Consider the following 19,650-nt stretch of genomic DNA (forward strand, 5'->3'; position numbering starts at 1 on the left):
TACCTTGGATTTGTCAATGTTAATTCTATTATGAAATAGCTTATTATCTCATCACGAAGGAGAACTGAGACATTAATTCGTATTATGTAAGGATGGATTGATTATGTTCTTTTATTATCGATGGAAGCGATCCGTAATCTACTTATAAGTATTAAAGGAATATTATATGTATATTTTACTATTCATGTTCATTGTATTTTGATCAGAACGTAGGATGATGTTTATGCGTAAAAATAAAAGAATTTGTTTTGAAGTTTTGAAGGCAGAAATCTTCGAAGTATTTCTTCTCGTGACACTTTTATGATATTGATCTTATTAGTACATAACATGCAAAGTTGATCTAAAGGTCAAACTTGTTAAATTACCAAAGTGCATATTGTTTTGGTAATTGCATTTTTTATTTTCGACCGTTGATTACCTGTTAAAGATAAAATATAATAAATTCAAATTCAAATTCAAATTATATTTATTTGCAAGAATGTAGTTACAGATTCTAGATGTTTTAATTATTACAATGTTATGTGGCTAATACATTCTACCCATTGATTGGGTGTGCAAATATTAAAAAAGAAAGTTAATTAGTCTAATTATTTAAATGTACACACAATTCAATTTTCACAATTACGCGAACGCACTACGATTTACACGATTTACACTACACACTTCACTTATCATAAGATTAGTATCATTTTATAGTTTTCTTATTAGCCCTGATAGTTCAAAAAATTTTACACTCAACGTCCCAATCCCATTAAGTTCATATACAGGCTGTTTAATTTCACTCGATCCATCAAACTGAGCGGTTCAAATTGCCCTCACGAAGTCAAGTGTTAAATGGAATTGTCAATCAGAAATGCAATTAGCTGAACGGTGAATGAAAAAGCTGGTGATTACAATCAGATAAATTCTGATCAAATTGATTTGTTCTTATCAGAGAGAGTATTGAAAAGTGTACCTCGCATAATTGGGTGTAGCCATTGTTATTTATTTATATGAAAAGTTTGACCTAGCGTTTATATCTACCTGTTTACTTAACTGAAGTTGTACTTTGCGTTTTTACTAACTATTTAGTTGAAAAATAAACCATAGATGAACGATACGATTCAGGAGCATAAGGATTATTAGTGATAGAGACCTTAGGACTATGGCGATTGCAATGTACAAGATTCACTAAGATTAGGTACATGAGATGGTGTTGTTTGTATGATACTTTGTCAATCTTCCACGATATTGTAAATTCTCGGGTACAAGCTTGACCCAAATCGCGAAGAAGCATGCGCTCAACAACTATTTCTGAAGATGGCGTAGGTACTAATTAAATTTCCTCTTTACTTTATGTTATAAGTCTCGTAAGTCTGGTTATTTTACCAGTAAATGGAATTTACTTCTGGCAGAGTTTTAGTAATGAGGAAAGTTAATCCAGAACTTTAAACGTTAGTTAATGAAGGCACGTATAGAACATTAAATATAAAGGTAAATATTCATGTATATAAGGTGGGTACGTAAATGCTCTTAATATGATTAAAGAATTTATTATTAATTTCGTCTGACCTTCAAAATTAAAAGTGACGTTGGAGTTTTAATTACATATTATATTACTGCAAATATAATGCGGTTGTTAACCACGGTCATTAATGCAATATCTATATTATTTTAAGCAGGCCAAGCTCATATTTCGAAATGTAAAAAGTTTAATATTTTTGAAACTAAAGAGATTTTGAAATTTCAGTAGAACTGGTTCTGACTATAGCGTGAATATCACATACTTTCAAAGTATTTGCTTACTCACGTATTAAAAGAAACAACATTTGATAATTGCTTTATTAAAGAGCTAATTATGATAATAATCATTGTTATAATAACAATGGATGTAATCTGACAGCATTATGATAACCAACAGTACTTCGTTTCATGGGAATTTTCGAGTTTTTTGAACTTATAGTAATTTACTAATGTTATACTAGTACATAATTCTACGGAAAAAATGCAGTTTCGTCTTTCTTCACTGGAATATTTTCTTATAAGCTTTATAGATGTCTTTATAAGGGTTGAGACTTGAGATTGAAGCCCTATAGGTAAACTTTGTCAAACTTTAGATGATTTGCCTTAGCGGTTAATCGTCTACAGAGTTTATAAGGCTATCCAAGTTGATCCTTTGTACTTCAGCACTAGTAAGATGTCTTCTGTTGGGATTAGTTTATGAATTTATTCATATTCTTTGAGATGGAATATTGTTATAGATACAAATTACGAAAATACGCGATGAGTGAGTGATTTTTTTAAATTGGCACGCTCTCTCAGGTAAAGAATATTTTATCTCACAGTAGTAATCATATTGTAATTTTAGCAACATTGTTGTTATCACGGGAAATGTTATGAATTGATATTAAATTTCGTATCAAAACAACATCCTATAGGTGTCATCAGGAACATGTTAATAGTAACAGGTTATTTCTTCTTAAAATATTTCCCATTTTCATAATATATATTTTCATTTTGTAAAAGATAGTATCATTCCGTCGGAAAATAAATTTTATTGTTTATTTAAGAAAGAATTTTATCTAGTAGGTACTAGGGTCTAGGTATATCGGACGCATCGGCCTATAACTAAGCCTGTATGCAATTTATCTAAGAGAAGTCTGTGTAATATACAATGACTGCAATCATATCATGACCTTTGGATTTGCAGGCTTTTGTTCTATTGTCTTATATCTGAGCTTAATTCTTTGTTCGCGTCTAGTGCAGAAATTAGTTGCTTTCGTATAAAAATACGCTTATTTTTCTGTAGTGTTTGTTGAGAGCAATTTTGTTACGCGACGTGGATATACTCGCGTATTTCTGTAACGAAGTATTGTTACAGATACAAATTGTATGCAGAATAATAAAGTTAAACCAATGAAAGTGAAATGTGAACCGTACGTGTTCCATGTTAGGCTGGTTGCAGAGCTTGACCAACCATCAGTGCGTACGTCAGTCGCGCTTGTCATATGTATGGAAATTCATAAAACCGTTCATAGCTAGACCGACCATACGCACGCGTATTGTCATGCGTATTAGTGTCATATTCATACACATTGTTGATGCGTATCGTCAGGACCGACGGTACGTACTACGCACTGATGATCGGTCAAGCTCTGCAACCAGCCTTAAATGCGTGTTTGACAAACTTAGAAAATTAGTAGTCTGAGTCTGAAAACTGTTATCAATTGTAGTTTGCTTTGTATAGAAGTTGTGTCATAAATTTTTAAAGCATAGAATAAAATAGACTAGCTATAAAAATGAAATTCAACTTTATCATATATACAAATTCGAGTAATGAATTATATTACGGTCTTCGTTTTCTATAACAACGTTCAACTAACAATATTCAGTTTAACAATTTACTAGAAAGCCTGAGTGACGCAACCCAACTCATTTGAATCATAAACCAACAGAATAATAAGGTTTATTGATACACATCATACATTGCTTCATTAATACGAATTCTATCACATTAAACTGAACATAAGAAGCGATGTATTAGTGGCCTTGAATGCGCCACAATTCGCACGCCTATTGTATGCAGTTTAACCTTAATACAAGTGGAGATTGAAGCGATGTCTCGGATCACTTTGTAGATCTAAACTCGATTATGTACTAGCTTGTGTCATTGACACTAATGATTGATGATCTAGCTATCTCCTTGGTTAGAAATGCTTCTCGTAAATTCAGAATTTTTGTTTAATTTTGTGAATGTATCAATATTACGAGAATAAAGAATTCGTTTATTCAAGCAAACAGTTAACCTAACCTTAGAGCTAAATACAATTATTTAAACAGTACTATAATTTTATTCATTTCCGTTTATACCTAACTTAAATATGTTTACTTTTCGCTCAAAATATTTACAGTTATAAAATAGTCATCACCTTGTTACTCACGATAAACAATAACAATACACTGTCATTATGTGTGCCACTTTCACCTAGAAGTAAAATTATAGCGTATTTATGACAGAATTATAGGACTTAATTTATTTTATTTAATAGAGATTTATTACAATGGTCATTGTTGTCGGAATCGGTTTTGTAAGATATTGTGATACTTGGCCTTCATGCTTTAATTCAAAAGTCAATTTCCTAGTTTTTACTAAATGAAAAATCTAATAAACATACCATTACCGACAATTCATTACAGCCAAGAGGTCATACCTAATTGTATTTTGGAGCATAATTAATTAGGTACATGCGTGGTACATGTATTGGAGTGTCAGTGTCAGCTCCACTAAACACAATTATGTACCAAATATAGTGTCAATCAAATTGAAATACAAACGAATGTACTAGGCATGTGTTGTTCACAGATGTTGGCAAAAGCATTCACGTGAATGAAGGGCCAATTAATTGTTTCCATTCATTGTTTACACGTGCGAAAAATGGATTGGAATAGATACAACGTACACCACGTGGTGATATATTTGGTACTTTTAAACGAATAACGCCTACATTGTTTTAAGCTTTACCCACATGTAGAGGCGATTTGTAATATCTAATACGACGGGTGGTTCTTGTATTACTGAATATCAGAATATTAAAAAAAAACCTTTCATGACTTTCAAAGGAAATAAAATTGATTTCAAATATTTTTCTGAATTCATTAAAATGGCACTTTTGCATCATAGTTCAGGATACATCGCCCATTTTTGCAAGTGACTACTATCAAGCTAATTTTCCGTTTGTAGCTTTATTTTGATGAGACGCCCAATAATTTCGTGTACGAAAGTCTCGATTGTGGTAGCTAACAGAGATAACAAGGATAAAAAATTTTGATTTGATGGTTCTCAAATATTTATTACTAACTGAATTTTTTTTTGTTCAATCTCAAGATAATTACCTAAATTATTCGAAAAAATATTTGTCCTACAAAATCTATGGTTGGTTCAAAGAGTCCCCCTTTCCAAAGTGTATCGATAACGAGGTCATCATAAATGATTACTAACAAGCTGATTTTTTTGTTTTCACTTAGTTAATGTTTATATAATTCAACAGACATATTGTCCTACAAATTGCGTAATAAATATTTGAGAATCATCAAATCAAAAATTTTTATCCTTGTTATCTCTGTAAGCTACCACAATCGAGAGTTTCGTACACGAAATTATTCAGTGTCTCATCAAAATAAAGCTACAAACGGAAAATCAGCTTGATAGTAGTCACTTGCAAAAATGGGCGATGTATCCTGAACTATCAACTTTTTTGCATCGATCGATAGGCTCAATTATAAGGATAATCAACTATCTTTCATTCAAAAGGATATAATAAAACCTACGTTTGTAGGTTTTCCAATTATTCATTACTAGCTGCTCCACGCGATATCACCCCCGTGGCTCCTGTTGGTCGTAGCGTGATGATACCTTCCTCGATAAATGGGCTATCTAACAGCGAAAGAATTTTTCAAATCGGATCAGTAGTTACCGAGATAAGCGCGTTCAAACAAACAAACAAACAAACTCTTCAGCTTTATAATATTAAACACTTGACCGTAATTTGAAGCTTACTTATTGAGAAGGCACCTAGCTTTTTCCGCCTATTTTCCCTCTCTTTCTCGTTGTATATATGCTATCTCTCTCGCACAAGGCACACCTCCCACCAGGTGGCGCGGCCGGCGCACGATAATGTGCAGGCGCTAGATCTTCTTCATTGGCGTCTAGCTTCCGCCGCCGGAAGGTTGTGTACCAGACTACAACCTTGGTGCTATTAAGTATTAAGTATTGCATATAGCAAGTGTTAAAAGTGTGAAAAAGTGTATCCCGTCGCATCGGTACAGTGAGTTATTTTTACATCTATTCTAATGATATTTTACTTAAAAATGAGTAAAAATATTTTAAATCAACGGTATAACCGTTGGACTATTTAAAATGTTGAAGTTTTTAATGAATCCTTCAGCAATAGTTTATTTTTCAATATGCTTAAATACTTAATAGCATGAATAAATATATTTAATATTAACGATACAACCGTTACATTTTACTTGAAATAGTAACTTTTTCTTTTGAAATATTTTATTATGCAATATATTTGAAATTAATATTTGAATCTTTGATACTGTGAGTAAAGCAATTTTAACGGATTTACCGTTCGGTTTTACTCGAATCGTTAATATAACTTTTGTAATTATTTGATATTGACTAGATATATCAATTACCCTCTCTCGTATATAGATATTTTTATCATTTTATTTCATTTTTAATAATGTGTTTATATTACAAGGTTACAAGTGAATTTTTCGTGGAAAAATTTCAATTTATAGTATGGATAAATCCAAGGCTAACGCCTATGAGCCAACTCAAAGATTTACAGGCATGCAATCCATTGCTACGACTTTATTACATTGTCGTTATCACTAGGAACGGTTCGGAATTCAAATCATAGTTTATTACTAAAAATTATTGAACGAGATGAGTCAGCTCCAAGAACAAATTATATATTATGTATTAATTGCTGTTAGCGTAATTGCATGAATCACGGCGTGTCAGAACATGTCGGGATATGTTAGAAATTTTACGGGAGTTGGCCGCTTTGAATAATGATTGAATTCGCGCATGTATGTATGTACCACGAATATACCACACATTCAAGACTCGTCTATACGTGTCCTTTTAAGAGTATTTATCTGATCCGTATTTATGTGAAAACTGGCGGTCCGCCCCGGCTTCGCCCGTGGTACATGTTCACGTTTTCTCTACATAGGAATATAATAAGAAATTAAAGAAATCGTTTCAGCTGTTCTAAAGTTGTGCGCTTACCAACACATTTTGGGATTCACTTTTATTTTATATAGTTAGACATATTACACACGGATAATTTGATTGAAAATTACGTTTCCTATGTTTCAAATAATGCAAATTTTTTGGTTAAAACGTGTAAGTACCAAAAATTTTACAATTAGATTCTCTGGTTTACCGAATTTGAGCTGAAAGGGACGTTATCGTATAGTTATCGGAATGCCTTAATTAGTAATTAGGTTTAGAGACATTTGTTTCAAAGGATTTACAATTCACTTATTCTAACGTTTTAGAATAATATTATAAACTTGTACACCTTGACAAAAAGTAAAAAATTGCGGGTGAGTGGAGATTATTTTGTGCACTAATATCGTTCTACGACGGTATGGCTGCGTTCGTAAGGAATGTTAACGGATATAAAGCAACTAAATGTGACATCGATTTCATGAACTGAAATGAATATTAATCGAAGTTCATTTTAAAATTTAGTGTAAATGATTTGAATTATGAATTTTGTATTAACTAAATTCCTTTTTTATACATAATGAAAAATTTTCTTTGTCAAATCAATTATTCTTATTTCATCCTGGACAGCTCTCGCTAGCATTGAAAAATAAGTTAAAGGACCTTGTTAATTGTTATATTATTTAAATTAATATTAACTGCTAATTTTTTATTAGCACCTTAAACCTTGATCGGAGCAAAATACATAAATATGTGGCCGCTACTCCTAACAGGGGTTAGCCATGCAACTTATGCAATTACCATCCCTCGTGCAGCCGTCGCTCGCAGGGAAATGGTGCAAATATATATCAGCCCTCGCGGGGCTTTGATTACAACCGTCCATTACGGGGAAATGGTGCAAATATATATCAGCCCTCGCGGGGCTTTGATTACAACCGTCCATTACGGGGAAATGGTGCAAATATATATCAGCCCTCGCGGGGCTTTGATTACAACCGTCCATTACGGGAAACTGTGCAAATATATATCAGGAGCAAATATATATCAGCCCTCGTGGGGCTTTGATTACAACCGTCCCTCACGACGAAATGGAGCAAATATATATATATCAGCCCTCGCGGGGCTTTATAACGGTTGGTGCAAATTTACGAAGGATTGATCAATAAAATGATCATAGATATTTGCTTTCGCCAACAAGGACCCACGAAAGAAGTTTTAGAGGTGACAGTAATGGATCTTCACTCTTATAAGGTAGGTAGAAAAAGGTTTTTGAAATCTACTTCATAGTGGGACATCTATACAATATAAGTATAGTAATATAACCTACTATACAATGTTAGAGACGTTTAATAATGGGCGCATGAAATTTGAACTTCGTTTTCCTAAAAGGGTACCGCTTACGCTTATTTAATCAGGAAACCATTGGTTTACCAATTATGGAAATTGGATCTGAACAAATTGTATTAACCAATGCAGAGCCTATTCACAACAAAGGAAAGTGAGTCGGATCAAGTATCATCTCGTAGATGATTAGTGGCGATGGTTTCGAGGAAGCCCCTATGTCACCAAACCTTGTGTCAACGCGACGGTATGTTAAGTGTCGTAATTCAATGGCACTAGCCGACCAATTTTCACATAAAAACATCGGAAGAGACCAAAGCGATTGAATATAACAAATGACGATTGATTATGTCTCGTACCTCTTCTAGGTCTTATGACCTCTCATAGGCCTATTTTAGTTACCCGGTCTTGTAGGCAATTTATTCGACTCGCATATCAACCCATTTGGCCTCATTATGGCACCCATGAGGTTTCTTCAGGGGTCAAACAATAAATCGCTGAAGGACTAGGATAATCATTTGCTTCGACAGTTTCTTGTTATTCCACCAGGATTATTATATATGATAAACGTTGATACACCTATCAACGTAAACGAGTGCTGTGATTACTGATGGTTGATTTACAGCCTCGTGTAATAAGACATTACTTGGAACCCCTACCCTTCACGAGAAAGCTCTGCCAAAAGACTTCTCATTTCTTTGATTTGAAGAGGGGGGGGGGGTGCAATAAATGCAATGCAATACAGACTATAATATATACTACTAGACTATGCACTTAAAACATTACCAAGTCTGGTAAGCGAACTAAACATTGCTAGTTTAGTTCTTGCTATATCGCTGTCCGTGCCTGCTTCTCGTGGTTACGGGCGAATTAAGTTTGTCTGTTGTCATATATACAATGCTATACAGAGGATATACTGTATTTAAAATATGACATAGTCAGGTAAGCGAACTAAACTGCTAGTTTAGTTCTTGCTATGTCGCTGTCCGTGGCTGCCTCTCGTGGTTACGGATGAATAAACTAATGTCCTATCTTCGCATCCAAAACCAACTGTCCTCTCATAATCTTAACACAGATTCTTTCGACACAGCTCTCCACGAGCTCAGTTTTTCAATTTTGCACTCGCAGAACTGCGGACAACACATAAGCAATGCCTCCATTGGTAGCAGTTACAATCAAGGGGTAGCTAAAGTAAGCTAGCCATATTAGGGACGTTGGAACAACCGACCATATACAGGGCAACTTTCTTTTGTCTAGTGTGTTGCTTAGACTGTCGTAGGCTTCCTACGCAACAAAGATGGAATCAGATCTGCACCCTTAATGCAGTTAATCGAAAGGAGATACTTTCAGACGATGATAGTATTAAAAAATCCACCATATTCCTGAACATAATAATAATAGCATAGTTAAGCTAATAATCTCTCTTGCCATTGGCCTGTAGCAGAATTCCTCGGCGATAGATTTGTTTTCGTTAGAGCGAGTAAGGGTTGTTGAGATATGAGAAACCCTAGTCAGTTCGAGACCTGAACAACGTGTAAGCATACCGCTATTTCAGTAGTAGTAGCACCGATAGGGACGAAGGAATTCTGGAAAGCAGAACTGAAGACCCGGTCAACAGCACCATCCACCTAATAGACAGTGTTCAGTGCTGCACCACTAGTCTGCAAAATGACTCTGAAGGTGACAAGGTGACAAATGTGGAGAAAGTCAAGTGATATAGTCTGAATAAAAATCCTCTTTGCCTCCGTCTACCCAAAACACATACGGAGTAGCTAGTAGTAGTTGGTTGAACCGGATAAATTTGGCTCATTTCCTATCTGTTGACGGCCTAGCGATATACATAAACGGCCTTACTAATAAAAAGTTAAACAATGGATAAATTTCTACCATTTTATACAATAGCTGTGTCCTGCTCTTGCTCACATGAAACGTCAATCATAAAAACAAGACAGGTTATTGCAATGACTGATCCATTGCATAGCGAATGGGTAACATTTTATTAGTAAGGCCGAAACACTATTATTATAAATAAATCTGTGGTCACCTTATGTAACCCCGAGACTTTCGGTAAATAAGTTCTGATGCAAGTCATAATATTATATCTTAAAATAAATTTTATTAAAACAAACGTATTTAGCTGTAGTAATAGCACGTTTGGGACACAGATAAGCTCTTATGTTTTTAGTCTCTAACTCCTTTGAGTTCAGTTATCATAAACATAATATAGTGTTATTAAAAATATATCAGTATTTGTTTCCAGTACATATACAGCAACCATTTTAGCGTAGAAAGTAGAAAGTAAGAGTATTATTATTTGGTATTCTTGCCTCATCGGTGATCGGCTGTTGCTTAATTTTGTAAGCATCATCTAGTCTAATAGTACTTAAGATGAAACTTACGCTAAAGTAACTTTATTTTTCAAGCCCAAAAGATTAACTAAGGTATGCTTGAAACAAATTCATAAGTTCTAATACTTTTAATCATTATGATTAATTTTTTGGTTCTTATTTGATTAACTTTTCTTCTGGAATTGTTAAAATATTATAGATAATAAAAATTTGTGATTTATTGTTATACTATCGGCACACCTTACTATTACAAATAAAGTAATAAGTAATTACTTATGTATTCAAATTCACATTGGCGTCCATATATTATACACCAGGTGGGTAACAAACGGGTCTCAATAAGTAAGCTTCAAATTACGGTCAAGTGTTTAATAGCTGTGTTTTACCTGAAAATAAAACACATATTAAATACTTACCTATATTTGAAGCTTACACTTAACGTCCACCTGTTGAGGATTTCGACTCAATGAAGAAGATCTAGCGCCTGCACATTATCGTGCGCCGGCCGCGCCACCTGGTGGGAGGTGTGCCTTGTGCGAGAGAGATAGCATATATACAACGAGAAAGAGAGGGAAAATAGGCGGAAAAAGCTAGGTGCCTTCTCAATAAGTAAGCTTCAAATATAGGTAAGTATTTAATATGTGTTTTATTTTCAGGTAAAACACAGCTATTAGTATAGATTATTATAAAGTAAAAAAGGCATAAACTATAACAAGCTTCATGAAAACGACAACTTTTAACTAATAAGCAAATCGCCCTTTTATGTTTTATGAACTTTTTGCGTGATTGATCAACTTTATTAGTTTTTTCATAGTGCTTCCAGATTTAGAATATTAAAGACATCGATCCATTTTATTATTATACGCAACGTAATCGGGTTACATGCGAGTTACCTTTACGTCAATACACTGTTAAGTTTTAACATAATGGTTTTATTTCAAAAATGTGTAGCGTGATTTAGGGTTGTGAGACTTTAATATTACCTATTAGATTTTTTTCGTTTTATGACTTTTTAATTTCTCCACGAGCTGTCTAAAATTAAATTAATTTGCTCTGTATTTTGTCATTAGCATTGCTCCATTCCTTACGCTTTAGTACTCATAACTCAGTACTTATTTATGAAGTCAGCTCAGTCGCTAATATTGCAATAGCCAACTTAGAATAAGATCTTATGAATAACATGTTGCAAATACGTACGTCTTTAAATAAATAAGTATTTAAAATAAAATATGTGTCTAATAATCGAAAATTACAAATTCTAACTGTCTATTTACACACAAAGTACATCATCACGTTATTTACAATACGACATATTTCAACCTAGTTGACAACCCTATTCGTGAATCTGTATAATTCACTTTATTGACGTTATTCAGCAGTCTATTCGGTACACGTGACCTTTATATTAAGGGTGCGATCAGAGTAGCCAGGAGCAGCGAAATACAGGAAAATTATAAAATATAGAGCAAATGCCTGATCAGTTTAATGTTTTTAAAGATTTTCAAACACAATATTGTAAATTTGAAAGGAAACCCCTATTGTAGATGTTTTATATTTTCTTTAAACAATGGGAAATTTGTGTTTGTAAGGTCTTCTTACAATAGTGCTTGTTTATCTTCATACAGATTTAAGATAGCGTAGTAACATCGGATCCTACAATTTAGGTCGTTGCACCAAGTCTGATATATCTGCGAACATTTGTCCTTTTCTGTCATCTAAAAGTATAATGTCTTCGAGCGAGAGAGATTGCGTATAGATACTGAAGGAATCGATCAATTCTTGCTCTAGGTTTTAGTGACAAAAGAAACAATGGCACAGGAAAATATGAATCAGGTCACATGGGTGTAGCCGCACCCTTACGGCACGTGTAGACTGCGTTTAATCTGAAATACCTTTTATATTTAAATGCTTTGTTCAGAAAATTTCAATAATTTTGTTTCCAGATGAACTACCAGTTTTAATTTATTCTGAATTCAGAGAAAATTTATTTACAAACTTACTGGAACGTCCTCATTATTTTGTTCTGCGAATATTACGTTTATTTTATTCCGGGTATTCTGTTTAATTAATTTTCACTAGTTTCACTCTGCGGTTTTGCTTGTGTTTACCTTTATAGAACTATTTTTGAACGGAATATTTGTAAATTAATAATTTGTGAACGTTGCTATAATAAACGGTACATTATTTACTGATATAGTATTTGATTATTTATAAATATTGCATTCGATGACTGCTTAGCATATGCAAGGTCGCTTACTTTTTGATAAATTGAATTCAAGGTCTTTTTAAATGAGAGACAATCTCTGCTTTATCATTGAGACGTTTGGGTCGTTTATTTATGATTGCACTTGTAATATCAAATGTATTTTTAATGTAAGTCTTACACAATAAATGTGATAGTTTCGTGAAGATTTAAGTTTGAAGGAAATTTTCATATCTCTGAGATTGTTGATGTATTTATAGTTACTATAGTGCCAGCTGACGAGCATTTTGTGGCCATATGGAACTAACCTATTATTAAACCATCTTATTTTATCCAAAATAATTTTTAAAATATGTTGAATTCATCAATATGCAACGCTTTATTTCTACAATAAACCAATACACCCTATCAATGACAGCCCTAATAAAACACTCTATCCCATTGTTTATTGATCAAAGCAAACAAATAACAATCCTATTAAATCCCTCGTAAAGGCTTTAATTGCGAACTGTAATCCGAATCCACTTAGCGAGAAACGTGCAGGCGAATTCACGTGTAAAAGCTAGTTGGACAGAAAATCAATAACGATATTGCACAGAGAACTAGCTCGTAGTGACGTAGCGGAGTCTATTGCGGCCCGGGGCTGCCTAGGGCCCACAGAAATATGCCGCACTTGGTTCTTTTTCACTGTATATTATGCACTAGCTGTGCTCCGGGGTTTCACCCGCTTGGCTCCGCTCCTGTTGGTCTCAGCATGATGAAATATAGCCTATAGCCTTCCTCATTAAATGGGCTATCTAACACCGAAATAATTTTTCAAATCGAATTAGTTCCTGAGTTGTCCTAGTTGTTCAAACAAACAAACTCTTCAGCTTCATAATGTTAGTATATAGATTTACTTCATATTATAATGAGCAGTGCGTGAGCTGGATGCAGGCCGCTGGTGATCAGCCGTTCTGGAAGGCTTTGTCCAGCAGTAGACGTCCTATGGCTAACGAAGACGACGAATGATATATACGTCATTCATTCCTCATAATATACTTCAGAATGACCCCGGTAGATAATTATTTTTTTAACATTTTCCGAATTAAATGTTAGTGCTTTCTGCCTTTTCGTATACCATCCGGGCTCGAGCCCCCCCTTGCTACGCCTCTGCTAGCTCGGAGTTTCCACGAATCGTTGAAGAGTTAGAATACAAAATCGATGTTGGAATAACAAGCCTAGATCTGGAACTATCTAGAAACTTCATTATGCTCCAACCTTGTGTAAGACCTTTTTCTGATGCAGGTTTTTTATTTCAGAACGAAAAACGATTGCCTTGAAGTTGTTGAAATTGGATTCGTTTAAAGTGATTGATATTTTAGTCTATATATAAAAAAAAAGAATCTCTATTTCCCTTAGTCACGATTTCGATACTTGTTTTTGTGTTTGCTTGCGTCAGGAGAAGGATCATATTCTGAAGGAAAAAGTTAAGAATTTTCCCCATAAAAAATACCTTAACGGCTATTTAAACTTCACGCTTTTGACAGTTCGTGGGAAGAGGACAGAGTCTGTCGTGTCAGCTAGTTTTAGATAAATTGATGATGAATAATGCGGATACTTAGTGCGGATATATGTTGAAGCGGTTATTGACCCAGACTGGTGCAATAGAGCCGGTTCGATTCAGTGTTGGTAAACTTTTAAATCTTATAGACTTTATGTTTGTATGTATGAGTGTGTGATTAGCAAAATGAGGCATTGGTTACTAAGTTTATCAGCTCAATTTTATGGTAAAGTTATCAACTTGCTGAATAGGATAAGGATTGCAATAATTATTTTTTAAGATTTCTGTTAAGTTACTAGTTTGTTGTAAAGATAAAATTAAAATTTCTTCACTTGCATGTTTACTGCAATATAATTAATTATTAAGCAATTGAGTTTTGACCAATTTTATATCTTAGGTACCTACTCATTATATCTATTATTCTAATATTCTCAAGAATATTAAGTTTTTTTGAAATAGCGACAATTATATCTATAGCAAATCAAATCAAATAATTATCTTTATTTGCAATCTTCATATAATTAATTAAAAGTTTAGCATTGAATTTTGGAGGTTCTGGGTCATGTGTATATGTGTATTGTCAATGTGGATTGTGGCCTTTATTTCGACTACGGTGGTAATTCCCCATAGAATTTTCAATCTCTCTACCAAATCTTCAAATACTGTTTTCGTTGTAAAAAGCCTTTGTCAAAGTTCCAAAAATAAAACAAACGAATGGATTTTGCACATATCACAAAAAATTGTATAGATATGAACTTAATTGATAAAAAGACGCCTAATAACGCCTTACTCTAATCACTTAGGGGTATGAAAAATAGATGTTGGCCGATTCTCAGACTTACCCGATATGCACAGAAAATTTCATGAGAATCGGTCCAGCCGTTTTGGAGGAGTATGGTAACTAACATTGTGACACGGGAATTGTATATATAAGAAGATATATTTATTGACCACCTCTGCGTGTGACTTTATGCATATCGACCGCAGCATTAAAAAAGCATTGCACTAATTATGTCAAGAGTATCGAGAGAAAGTGAATTTATTACATTTGATTTCAAATCCGAAATATCTTTGTACTTAAAATTTATTACCAAAGCTTTCGTTTATAGTAATGAATGATTTTAATGCTTTTCACAATTGTAAATATGATGTTGAAACTAAAGGTCAGGTACATACGTAACTGTATGAAAGAGATGTTTTAAAAGATTTATGGCCATGGATTCAGTCTATTGTTTATTTGTCCTTTCACGGCAAAACGGCCGCGGCGTGATGAATTGACGTGATTTTTTTGTGTGATTGAAGGCTGGTGATTGATATAGCCTTTAAAAGGGAAACTATAGATATTAGACATCATTTGTACACAATCAGATTACCCCGCAAGTAGCGTTTAGTAGGATAGGACATTCCATACATTACGAACTATTCCCAAACTATATAAAATAAAAATAAATATTTCAGGACAATTTTCACACACGCGCATGGAACGAAAAGCTCACTATGACCTATGAGGTCTTATGTTTTGTACTTATTTTTTGAAGATGACTCTCAGTCTTTAAACTCTGCCAATGATTAGCTAGATCGCCTTACAATACCGTCACGTCATTATGTGACGATATTGCCATGACGCGACCTTGAAATTTTACTCTCAACGCGCATAAAGAAGTTTCACTTTAACAATAAAATCCAAAAATTTATATTCTTTTGTCGCCCGTTCGCGACAAATACAAAGAAAGTAATGCCAAGGTCAGAAATATTGCTCTTTCACAAATGCCCATAGAAAGCTATTCCATATCATACACGGAATCTCGGCTATACCTCGATACCGTTATCGAGTTGTCTTAACCTACTAACGAGTATACCTATTCATTAGTATAACATTCCAATTTTTGTAATTTTACGAGTATGGATATTGGATTTACGCGATTAGTTAAGGGAATTAATGTTTTTCACTTTCACGTTGTTTTATTGGATACATTTTAATAAATAGAGTTGGAAGTATAGACTCCCTGGAATCCTGGATGCTTCTGTTCGCCTATTAATAAAGACATTTTTACATATTATTCAGTTTTTAATTTATAACACAAAATGTATGCTTTTCTTTGGATGATAAGTAACTACATTTTGGTAATAACGCGCAAGTGAATTAATTGCCCTTAAAATGCTTCCACTAAGGGCTGATTTTTCAATCCTTGGTTAAAACTTATTCATGGACGGATAAATTTTAACCAAGGATTGAAAAATCGACCCTTAATTAATGAGGGGTTATTTGGGGGTTACTAAGAATCAATTGATTAATTATCAATGCTTTAAAAATATAGCACATCGAACTAAAGTGTTATATACTTTATGTTCGTTCGTTGAAATGTCATAAGTATGGATTCCATTTAACAGTTTACAAGTACCTAACAACATAACTTTTAACAACATGTAATTTATAGTTTCAACAAGCTTAGTAATTGCAAACAAATTGCGATACAAAGCGGTTTAAATTAATATAATGATAATTATTAGCTTTCGAGATCGTTGCCGAACGATGGGTATAACTATAAATCTTGTAATTTATAGAAAGTGTAACTCTGTAATCTGTAGGTATACCACTAATAAATAATATAAAAATGAAACCCGTTTCGCGTTGTCACGGCATCACGTGTGAACGGCTGAACCGATTTCGATAATTCTTTTTTTATTATATTCCTTGAAGTACGAGGATGGTTCTTATGGAGAGAAAACGTAAAAAAGGACCACGGGCGAAGCCGGGGCGGACCGCTAGTACTAAATAGAAATAGATAAAGACAATTAAAATTATACAACCTATTGCCTCGGATTCGCGAGTGTTTATCCGGTATAAAAAAGCTTGTGCAACTGAGGTAAATAATTAAGTAGCTTATTATTTGTAAAATAATTCTTCTAAATCAGTTCAGTAGATCCAGAGATTACGTATCACTAACGTTACCTCTTTATAATACAAGTATACAATAGAGATTCAGAAATTAAGAAAACGTATTATTATTTAAGAAAATGGACGCTGATAATATATAGCCATTCGAAACGGCAGAAGTCATTTAACATACCTAGTTGACCTTTCATGTTAAGAAGTTTTAACAGTAATTTAACTTTCGCTTCCTTTGTTATTTATCTCATAATAAGTAGTAATATCATATAAACATTGTATGAAATTCTTATACTAATGCCACATAAAATTAAAGTTCAATAAAGTGGTACTTATGTAAATTTAGCTTAATATTTAAGATTAAAAATTCATTTTTAAACTCTATGCTAATGTTTGATGTTATCTCTCTTCATTGTCTATGAATAAACCGATTTGCTAATCTTTTATCTAGATTTAAGCGTTGAATTAAATTTCATCGCACTTTAAACTAACTGCATTACATTTTTAATGTATCTTTTATTAGAGCTTATTTCATTCTAATGCATATTTTATTGTTATAGCAAACTCCGTTTCTACATTCTATCTCTTATGAGGTTGGTGGTGGTCGCGGCTGGTTTCCACCGCGTCAAGGTGGTGGGTCAGGAGCATAAGGCCAAAGGACGTGAAGCCCCCGTGATAGTGATAGCGCCGCATTCGAGTTTCTTTGACGCCATCGCCATAGTCTGCCTTGGCGCGCCCAGTGTTGTCGCCAAGGCGGACACCGCGCGACTGCCGTTCATTGGACGTATGTTCCGAGTTTTGACACGCTTGGCATTCGATTTTTGAATTGTGACAGATAATGTAAACATCGTAAATGTCAAATGTAACATACCATAGATAAAACAAATGCATCTAAAGGGCCCTCTTCACAATGGAACGCGTTGGCCCAACAAATGATCGTCGATGTTTGCCGCCATTACTGCGATTATACTTGGGCCCTCTACACTATCGTGATTGCCTCTACTCGCCCAACGCTACCCATTGTGAAGATATGCCCTCTTGTGCCTCTGTTGTAACCATTGTGACATACTGGCATACAAATACATATTTCATACAATTTGACGCGCTTGTTATATGCATGTGGTCTGCGGTACTATCGCTCCAAATTGTTGCGGTAGGTACAACACATGTGTTATACAGGATGTTTCAACAGCACGGTTATCTGAAACCGCAATGTATGTAGAAACCGCAATGTATGTAGTAATAAATACAATGTCATATTTGAATTAATTTCTGATTTGATGCACTTATATGCGGTCTGCATAATTTACTAGTTTCAAAAGATATGCTCATTATGATTTATTTTGAAATGCAAATTATACATACATTAAATTGCGATAGAATAGAAAAAATAATGATACTGTTATTTCGCATTTAAACCTTGATATTTCATTTTGTGTAGGTGGATACCTTGATGTTTATTAATTTTATTATAATGGAGACTATTTTGACTTCAAAGTCATTAAAATTAAGATAAATACCATATTATTATAAAAATATGAACAATAATAAATGTAAATAAAGAATGTAGAAAAAAAAAAGCTGTAAAACAATAAAATTTGCAATAAAACTGCGAAATGCTCCACTTGCGTAAATGTCACATCATTATAATAATCACTTTGTACATGTATACGTAAAAGTTCCGTGATAATTATTATTATGCTAGCTATAAAATGCTTTATTATCATTTTTTTAAAACTGGTAAATTGTTAAAACTCTACCGCCGGGTTTTAAAAAGAAAAAGAAAATTTAGCTTCTAAAGAAAAAGCATCTATAATGGTATTTTTTAATCGGTTAAGTATATTTATAGTTAAACCGTAAAAAACAAACAAATAAAATAAAAAATAAACAGTCTATTACCAACATTTCAATCTGTAAACGATATTCCAAAGCAAAAAGTCCGTATTTTTCTTGTAACAAAAAGTTCGACACCTAATACAAGTCTATATAAAAACTGAGTGTCACACTTAAGATGAATTTGCGGAATTCATAATAACGGTACTATATTACAGTTAGTGTGTAACAGATACAATCTCAAACCTCAAACACTACTATGATATTAACCTTATTAACTGTGTCACTCAATGTTTGAAAATTAAAAGGTCAATGTTAAAGGGTACTTGACCGTACTGACCATCGGGAGTTACCAATGTCTTATTTATCTTAGAGCAGTATTAAATCCAATGTGGAAAAGTAATGGGAGTCGACGGCCATTAAAGTTCTATCATTTTTCTAAACTGGAAATAATACGTTAAGACATCCTGGCAACCCCTTTGAACCAAAACCAATTGAGGTAGGTTCGATCACGTTGAAGATAAATTATCTCAATTTGGTAGAGAATAAAAACTACTTTTCCGTAGTGAAATTGGTCAATGAAATGATGTGAAATGACCCATACTCTACAATTACTACAATAAAGACTTAATACAATATGAAAAAATGCAGTTTTTTCAACTCTTAACAACTTTCAATCAAAAACATTCATAGACTTTTAGAAAATTATGCTAATGTTATGAATATATTAAATAATTAACTTGCATATAATTTAATAATGTTTAT

General features: G+C 33.5%; 1 protein-coding gene across 2 annotated transcripts in view; it reads left to right on the forward strand.

Annotated features, from left to right (window-relative positions):
* The window catches only part of LOC123694416 (lysophosphatidylcholine acyltransferase), a 46,332-nt gene that overhangs the window by 11,853 nt on the left and 14,829 nt on the right, over positions 1 to 19,650 (forward strand). Inside the window, exon 3 of one of the 2 annotated variants that reach the window (XM_045639848.1) lies at positions 17,613 to 17,836. The exons of the other annotated variant lie outside the window; for it this stretch is intronic. Within the exon in view, the coding sequence (XP_045495804.1) occupies positions 17,613 to 17,836 (224 nt within the window). The remainder of the gene's footprint in view (positions 1 to 17,612; positions 17,837 to 19,650) is intronic. 2 annotated transcript variants of the gene reach the window in all.

This window comes from Colias croceus, chromosome 9, assembly GCF_905220415.1.
Source record: "Colias croceus chromosome 9, ilColCroc2.1".
NCBI lineage: Eukaryota > Metazoa > Arthropoda > Insecta > Lepidoptera > Pieridae > Colias > Colias croceus.